Source organism: Protopterus annectens, chromosome 12.part0 (assembly GCF_019279795.1).
Source record: "Protopterus annectens isolate FY-2018-M chromosome 12.part0, PAN1.0, whole genome shotgun sequence".
Classification (NCBI taxonomy): domain Eukaryota; kingdom Metazoa; phylum Chordata; order Ceratodontiformes; family Protopteridae; genus Protopterus; species Protopterus annectens.
Genome location: NC_056746.1, coordinates 489614150 through 489623847, shown reverse-complemented (window position 1 = coordinate 489623847; position 9698 = coordinate 489614150). Strand labels below are relative to the sequence as shown.

The following is a 9698-nucleotide window of genomic DNA, read 5'->3' as shown; positions in this document are numbered from 1 at the left end:
AGTAAGGAGAGGGGATAAGCTCAAACTCAGGAGCTGTCGCTCACTTTGCCGGCTTGGATCTGAGGTTGGATCCAAGACCCATCTGTAATCAATAATGACATGGACAGCATCAGATCTGCAGAGTTTCCTCACTAGGAGGACTAATAGCATGTCTTCCTTGTGCTACACAGCCCACCCTAAAGCACTTTCTGTCTTTTCTGGTTCCTACATACCCTTGAAGAAGAACCTCTGCCTTATCTACAAAGCTTCAAAGGATCCAGTCCAATGTGACCTTCTACACATCTGCAAAACAGAAACAACATAGAACCCCACTCAAAGTAAATAAACTTGCACTGCAACATAAATAGGACCTCTTTTTGAGATTGCTATCTGTCTCAAAAAAAATCTCCCTTTTATGGAATAGACTTCCTTTAGATGTAAGACAATGTAGCTCCTGGACCCTCTTTAAGGACAATCTGTATATGTGCACTGGAAACCATAAATTCATCTTGGTCTGTCCCCTCAAGCCCTAATCAAAAGGGAACAAAATTAGGTTATTAATTATTTATGTTGTAGGGTACTAATAAACTGGGATCCTGAGGATAAGCTATGAATGATCTACCTGATGAACAGCCTTGTATGAACCTATGAATCTACTGGAGGGTGGGATTAGTAGCTTAGGTTAAGTGGTTAGGGCACAATGAGGCAGGGTTGCACAAGCAGCCTTCTGTGATTCTGTTCTGTTTCATTAGAAGGGTATATGAATTAGATAGGATTTTGTACATCATCCCATGTCACACAAAACTCTACAAAGGAGTGCAGACTGTTTCTGAACTGGTCTTAAGTCATTACTTGTAAGAGTTTGGGACAGAACTATGTCTTGTTAATGTGCATTTCCTACTAATGCCCACAGTTATTCTGAAGAATTTCAGATTTGTTAATTTGGTTTGATTACCTTTACATAAATTTAAGTTTGCTTTTGTCACAAGTGATAATTTTTGTTTGAACCTTTGAGTGTCCTGGTCCAATGATGATTAAGGCAAGGTCTATATTTTTTTCCCATACCCAATTCAAAACATAGATTATTAGCAGAACAAGGTAATCCAGATGTAAAAGTGGCTGTAAAACTGTTAGCTGCTCCATACAGTAAGAATATTGCCATTATACGTACTTGGCAAACAAATATAAATGGAGTATTAACCTCAATAAGGACAACTAAGGAAAAAACCTTGGTTAAATGTTACCAGAAAAAGCTTTCAAATCAAGCAGTAACTAATAGTAGCTATTGTAAAGAATTATCCAAACTCGCTAAAACAAAACTGAAATAAAATGGAAAATGTCACAAGTATTTAAAGAATAGAACAACCAATAATCATAGTTATTACTTATGTTTGCAGTTTGGAAAATAAATAAAAAAACTGTTTTAAGCTCTCCAAAATTAAGTGTAAGTAAAAGCAAGCAGCAAGAATGCAATAACTTCCCTCAATGTTCCAAAAGTGCCAGCTGTTGACAGATTTTGAGGGTCATTTAAAGGGATGATTCTTAACCAATCAAGAAATACTTAAATTTCAAAGCAGATGACCCATTGAAACAGTCAAGAAAACTAGACTATACCTCTGTCCCTAAATGGTCTACAGTAAAAAGTAGGTCAGTACCCAATAGATGATAGTATAGGGCATAAACATTTCAGCTGCATCCAAAGAAGGCAAAAGGCAAGTAACCCCAATGAAATAAAAGAACAAGTTCTTAAATCTTTATAAACCAACTTTTTAAATTTTGTAATTAGGCAGTTGTGGCTAAATGTGTTGTATCGCCCTGGGCTTAATGCTAATGTGTCTATTACAAGTATTCCTAAATTATGTGCCTTGAATATATAAAAATGACTATCAATTACTGTGATGTATTTAATGTAATATTTAAACATATATAGTCAGATATTACTTACAGGGCAGCCACGGTGGTGCAGCGGTTAGCGTTGTCGCCTCACAGCAAGAGGTTCTCCAGTTTGATCCTCGGCTGGGGTGCCTTCTGCGTGGAGTCTGCATGTCCTCCCTGTGGTTGCGTGGGTTTCCTCTGGGTGCTCCGGTTTCCTCCCACATCCCAAAGACATGTTGTAGGTGGATTGGACACTCTAAATTGGCCCTAGGTGTGAGTGCGTGTGTGTGCCTTCTGTGGAAGGTTGGGCGCTGGGCTGGCAAATCGACACAGTAAAAAAACTCTACTGCCAGTCATGAGCGGACAGGTGATCCACTGTGGTGACCCCTAACCGGGAAAAGCCAAAAGAAGAGCGTAATACAGTTTTGGTTGCAGAATGTACCATGCTTATTCTGTTTTACCTGCATGAACAGTACATTTTGTCCTTTTACAAACAATGCTTACTTCTTTCTTTAATCTGCCTATTCCTTCATCTTACTATATTGTGTAAAATCCCTCTTTTAACAATTTGAAGCATAACTTCAGTGAAATTGTATATTTATGTGATTGTGTATCTGAACGTGTATTTGAATATCATGCCAGCAGGTGCTTCACCCACTCAGTATAGTATGTATTTGTTGTTTACATGGCAGCCTCTTGACTATGTCAATCCATTTGGTCTTTTTAGCACTTTCCATAAATCTCTCATCCATTTCACTGATGGCAGTCCACAAACACAAGTAATCTTCCTGCGATGGAGCCTTAAGTTGACAACGAACTGCCTGAAAAGCACAACATTAAATTGTTGGCCACTGCCAGACTTACGGATTTTTAATATCACAAGAAGAGAGAATAAAGAATGTTCTAAGACTTTTTTTTTTTACATCATTTGCTGATCCCGGAGACAAGGTTTCTATAAGGAACATCAAATACCCATCAGTGAGTAACTTAATTGTTGAATTGCCCACAAAAATCTACAACTGAAGCTGTCCGTGGCAACTTTGGTAAATGACATTTTCACTGAAATACTTATATTTGCATTGGTGCTTGACACTGTGAGCGTCTATAAAAGTTTTACTCATCTTTGGAAACCATATATTTTGTGATGACTATCTCTGTATGGTCTCTCATTTCCTGATCACTTCTGCATCACTTGTGCCATTTGCATACCATGTGATAGACATAAAAAAATGTTTTACTTGTAGCACTGAGTCTCTCCCAGTTTTATCTTCTATTTCTTTTAAGGTAGCGGCCATGGATACCATATACTTTCTTATAATATTAAGCAAATTGTCTGCTACTTTGTCTTTCTCCCTGGTCTACAGTTGACATATGGTGCCTGGGGAGGTGGTACGATTCTCTCTCCATTTTGTAGAAAACTGATTAAATGAATGGTATCAAATTAGTGACCGATTATCTATTGTAAACAGTGGTTTTGATTTGTTGAGTGCTGTTTCTAATGTCTTGTGATCTGCTGAAAGTCATGATGCCTGTTAAATAACCTGTTTGCTTATGTTTCCATATGTGAGCACCTCTTTCCTGTTTGCAGATGACTGCAAACTAAGAGCTGTTACAAACGTCAAGCTAAGTTCCAGGGGTTTTCTCCCTGCTCTTGGCTTAGTACTGTTCTTACACCAGTTAAACTTGCATTTGCTTCTAAAAAAGCATCCTATTTTGCATTAAAGGATAATATTATTGCTTATGAATTTAACATTTTTCAGTTCTTCTAATGTTCTTTTGTGTTCACCTGTCCATTAAAGCTGTGTACCTTTGTTGATTCCATTAATCGTGATGCTACAGCATTTAGAAGTCTTTTATGAACCTTGGACTAAAGTTTGCCATTCCATGCAGACTCTTGTTTGTTTTGCACTTCTAACTGCTGATCATTGTTTTAATTCTCTTACTGTCTTAGTCTAAAAAACAGAAGTATCTTTTGAGAACATAAATAGAACTCTGTCCCTGGCTCTTCTTTGTTATCCAAGTCACATTTATGTTTATTTCATATAAGCCCATTCTCTTTCAGACTCTCAAGGACGTTTCGTAGTATTTATGCTACTTTTATTCTGTTTTGCCAAAGACACCATCATCAGTGAAGTTCTTCATACTGGAAATGTCTTATAACACATTTTGTCTTGTACCATTTACTCCAGAAACAGCTTCTTATACATTTTTAGACTCAATGTCTTTCACTCTGCATTACTTAATTTGACAGCCATATACATAGTTTAACTTTGGCTTTCTTTTAACTCTTTGAGTGGTTATAATTTATACCACCCATGGTGATGGTGCTGACACAGTTTATACAATGTCTAGACTGTTTAGTTCTTCTATTTTCTGTCTTAAGTGAAAAGGTTTGCTTCTCTGTATTTATACTGCTGACTACATTTCTGGATCCATGTGTAGTTTTACTTGAAAGTATTTTTACTTTCTGGTTCTTTTAAAACAACAGTTTATGGTCATGTATTAAGATATCTAATGCTTCTTTTGACAACCATTTTCTAGATTATTCCATATTTGTATTAACCGAAGTATTTTTGCAATAAAACTGTTCAGTAAAGACAATTTGTCTGCTATGGCAATGTTTTTATTTTACTTATCATCTCAGTTTTAATACATTTTATTGTTAATGCTGTATGTGAAATGAATACAAACATTTTTGCTACTTGAGTTCTTTAATGTTTTTGTGGCTTTAATTGTTTAATACATCTTCTTTCACTGTATTCACAGAATTCCCAAAATGCATGTTTACTTCCACACTTAAAATCCTTAATTTACTTCTGGATTCTTCACATTGTATACCTTTACTGTCTTCTACAACCATATGTGTCTTTCTTTTTCTTTTCATGTCTTCCATACATCAGCTCTTCCCTGTGCCATGTATTGTTACAATGACAAAATACTCAAATAATGTTTTGATGTGTAGAGCTCTGTTATTATAACATCATATACAGAAGCCATTAAGACTGTGGGTGCTGCTGTAATAAGCTTGTACTCATGTCATCTCAGTTTCTCCTTTCCTACGAGAGTACATTCCTAACATGTAGTGAGCACTGTACAGAGTTCAGCTATAGCATGTACAGGGTTGGGAGGGTGGCCTAATGGTTAAGGTGTTTGCCTTGCAAACGCAAGGTGCAGGGTTTGAGTCTCACAAGGGACAGGTGGCTAGGCTTAAAATGGCTCGCAAGGGCAGTTAGCTTAGTACTAATCTGTTAATGAAGCTGTTACTGTTCAGTTTATGATGTCTAAGCTGTTACTGAACAATAATTCATTCATGTGAAAAAAGATTAGTTATGTAAAATGGGCTCATATTTTACAGTGTTATCACCCTGTGTACAAATTAAGTATTCCAGCAAAGGACTCAGGTGTGCAAAAGTAATGTACAGAAAACAAAACACGAAGTTAACATGAGGTAATTTCACAGAGAGCTGCATACATTTCTGTTCTGTGTCCCACCTTTGGAATTTCAAAATAGGATTAATAAAAGATGATTAAAACACCCAGATGCCCTGTAATTATAAACTCTATACAATGTTCACAGTACATGTATACATCCAAACGCAATGATGTGAGTGGGAGTATAGTACATGCTATAGCTGAACTCTGTACAGTGCTCACTACATGTTAGGAATGTACTCTCGTAGGAAGGGAGAAACTGAGATGACACGAGTTACACATCCTATAACTAGAATATTACATCACAAAGAACAATGGAGAAACAGAAATGGGAAATTTAAAAACAGTACAACACTGAGACAGAAAAATAAATAAGGGAAATCCATAAATTCAGACATTATGGCAGTAGAAATACAGCAGTTTTTTTCACTACCATATAAGATTATGGGAAACGCTGCAGTGTTGAAATTTTAGCTAATATATCAAACAACAAGCTCTGTCTGTAAAAGTATAAGATAAATGTTATTTAATTTTGCAGTCCATTTGTTTCTTCATTTAAATAAAATATAAATGCATTTACAGCAGCCTTTTTCACATTTTAGCTTTAAAATCATTGCAAGTTACCAAACTGGGCATACATTAGGTCAAAGAAACTTTGTTTTACCAACTCAAAATAAATGTGAGTAATGCACACACATTTTTCTAACTTGTGCATCTCCACATCCATCCATCCATCCATCCATCTATCCATACATCCATCCATCCAATGTCATACTTACTTCCCCATAAAACACTGTACCCACACCAGGTTTTATTAACTATAGCAAAAGATATGCAACTGGTTCATCCCTAACTACATCCCTAATTGATAAATGAAGAATGCTGCACCAAGGGAAACCTATAAGCTTTACCTTCTGAAATGACATGATTTAATGTGCACTGCTTCTGTTAAGGAAACAGTTGCTCCCCTCTGTATATAGGTATCTGCTGACTCACAAAACTAAACTACATGGCTCAGTTAAGAACACTTATAAAAACAAATTGAACAGCTTATGAACTATAAACAAACAAAAAAATCAAACAAATGCACACCATGCATAAATAACTCTTCCGAAATGCAAATTTCTGTTACTTAAGAACTTAAAATTGATCTTGATAATATCCATGACTGGAGAGTCAAAATAATGAAATAAATGTGCAACATTTTGCTTGACATCTTTGAAAATTAAAATCTATAGCAGTCTTTTTAGTGATGCATTTTAAATTAAAAAATCAAGATACTTATAAAATAATTTCTTGTTACTCTTTAGCTCATATTTCTTATATATATCCAGTTAGTGTAGTTTTTCACTCAACACCTTACTAGAACTTTCTCAATGCACTCGTACAAGCATCCAAAAAAGATGACTGGTCAACAAGTCATTTGAAAGGCACATGACAGGAGCTACAAAGTTAAAACAGAAAATGGAAAACAAGACAATCCTCTTGGGCAACTTGCTGTTAGCTGTGCATTCTCGTATGAGTGTCTTCTATCATGTGCTCACTGGTGATGCAGTAACTTTCCAAAGCTCCTGTGGAAAACAGAAAAATAAACAATAGTTACATGGGGGTATTCAACATAACAGCACACCTCTGAAACTTAAACTTCTGTCTATAGGTCATGTAGGACTTGCCTAAGACAACTTGTTAACTTTCTATTCCAGCAAATGTTCCTCCTAGGCACAAACACCATTCAGCACTCTTTATCTAGCCCTATCTTGCATGGTCCAAGCCAGTAGACCACTTAGGGGCTTATACAGTCACTCTTCACTTATTTCTTGACATGTCACTATGAAAAACAGTGCCACTAATCCAAGGCCTTACTTGTGAGTGAACACACTACACATCCATGTAATAAAAAAAGCTATAGGAAACTAGGAAAGGAAGTTTTCTTGTAGCTATAGCTAATGTCTCAAAATGCATTACTATAGTGAGCATCTCACATACTGCTGTATCTTACCTCAATACCCTTAATGCAGGATGCAGAGGGACAAAGCCCATACAAATTAAAGGACCCCTGGGTGAGAACCCTTATGATGAAGACATGCCTTTCGGAAATGCAGCTTTAGGCCTGAAAGATGAGTACAACTTATGCTTTGTAAATGTGTGAGGGCAGACCAAGTCACAGCTTCAGATCTTTCATCCAGGAGCAAACTGCATAACAATTGAGTGGCATATTTAGATCATTCTCACAGAATGGGCCTTCACGGTACATGAAACTGTTTTCCTACTATTCATAATAGAAAAAATACAGTTGGAAAACCATTTGGAAAAAAAGCAAAACATTTCAGAGAGACTTTTTTTTTTTTTACCTTGCTTGCCCTTGCAAAGGATACAGACAATTATTTCTTTTCAGGAGACCATATAAGACGTGCAATAAATTCAGTGCCAGATTAAGAAATTAGACCACTTTTATTAGTTGTCTTTCAATCAGACTTGTCAGCTTCAGAGCCTTACCTCCATATTGTCATTTCAAAGACAGCTGGGATGGAGAATAGCTATAATTAGTGGAAAAAGACTTAACCTTCTGGATGAAGTAACAGCCACTGAAAAGAAGGGTTTTTACAACAGGAACCGTAGCTCTGATGAATGGGCTAGTTCTTAGTTCTAGGGCAGTCATGTAAGCTTTTTCAAGTTGAAATTAAGATCCCCCTAAAAAGAAAGCAAGTGGCCTCATCAGAAGGTCTTAACCAAATATTAAGGAACTCAGTCATCTGTGCTCACCATTAAAAAAGAAATACTGAACAAAGGTACTATAACCACAGAAAAGGTGAAGGTGGGATCAAACAGTGGACAGACAGACAAGAAAATCAGCCACAAGAGCCTGCATCACAGAAATCCCTTGCTAGCTGTCTAAACAGAATATATTTTCAATTTCCTAAAATAGATCTTCTTGGCAGACATTTTCTGAATCCCTCAGAGAATCCAGCATTTCATCTGCAAAAGGACAGGATCCCTTGTTATAACAAAAAAGCCAGGAGAGAATACAGCAACAAATTCCACACTGCTGAGACAGCAGTAAATTCACTGGAAAAAAAGCAAGTATAAAAGAAGTACTTATGGTTTGATGTGCATTTAACAGTATGAAAGCTTAGGAAGAAGTTAGAAAAGTTAGTGGATACAATGAAAGACATACTAGACACGTAGACTAGTTGTATGAGCACTCTCAGCAGGACAGTAGAACTGGTGAGGGTGACTGATCGTTGTTAGTGATTGATCTATTAAGGCATGCACAGATTAAACTAACAGCAGTATAGTTTGGGAAGATACACAAAGTGTGCTGTATATTTATATCCAGTGGAAAGAGAAGTAGAGTAGTTAAGAAAAGAATGAGGACACAGAATAGCTGTAGGAGGATGGGGTATGACTGAGCTTAAGAGGTATGCAATAGCACTGGCCACAGCACAAAGGGTATGAAATATGGAAATAGAGGGGTGAGGTGCAAGGTGAGGGAAGACAATGACGGCAGAAGGAGGAAATGCATTTAGGGAAAAGAAAGAAATGAAAGCGGGAATGGGGAAATATGTTAGAGAGGGGACAAGACAGAATCGCAGGCAACTAGGATTAGATGTGGTGAGCAGCAGCATCAAACATTTAGGAAGGTAGTGAGAGATTGGGATACAAACATTTAAAGTATACAGAAGAGGGATGGAGAGGAGATGAGAGCCTAGTATGTCTCCGAATAGATAACGGGGTATTTGGTCTGTTAGAAAGGGACTGGTTAATGTACAGGAAAGTGATAAGTAGGTTGGAGAAGAACATAAAGCAGATGAAGACAAAGTAAAAAAAAAATTGGTAAGACTAGAGAAATGGAACAAAAGAAGGGATATCGTGAATTTATAAAGACTTTGGGGGGGGCTTTGAAAACATAACTGTTTTTAAATGGATTAAGAAAGTGGTGCATAAAGGAAAATGTGGCATACTAGAAAGATGCAACATGGTATGACTTATGGAAGAAGGTGAAAATTTTAAAGATGTAAGGATCAGTGACAGATAAGCATAAGAGGTTATTGTATACATGGTACAGGTAAGCATAAGAGGTTATTGTATACATGGTACAGGTCTCCAAAGAGTTTAGGAAATGAAGGTCAGTGGGAGAATCTGGAATACCAGAGATGCAGGGAAAAGGAAGCAGGAACTATTCATATCTGGTTTGGATGCAAGGTAGTGAATAAAGAGTGGCTGAAAATAAAAGCAGTATAGCACAAGTTATACAATAAGGAGGTCAGGGAGGGATGGTTATTAGGCCTATACAGAGTGGACAAAGGGCAGGGAGCATTGGAACAGGAAGAAAGAAGGGAGATGCTATTAATGACAGGATGGTGGGTGAGAAATAGTTAAGGTTTGGAAAGAGAACAACAATATTAACAAAG

At 36.8% G+C, this 9698-nt stretch overlaps 1 protein-coding gene across 4 annotated transcripts in view; it reads right to left on the bottom strand.

Annotated features, from left to right (window-relative positions):
* Nucleotides 1-4461: 4461 nt before the first annotated feature.
* Nucleotides 4462-9698, bottom strand: part of METTL22 (methyltransferase 22, Kin17 lysine) — a 937139-nt gene continuing 931902 nt past the window's right edge. For all 4 annotated transcript variants that reach the window (XM_044089598.1, XM_044089595.1, XM_044089596.1 and 1 more), the window contains one exon: nt 4462-6857. In XM_044089598.1, the coding sequence (XP_043945533.1) occupies nt 6819-6857 (39 nt within the window). In that variant the 3' untranslated portion in view covers nt 4462-6818. The remainder of the gene's footprint in view (nt 6858-9698) is intronic.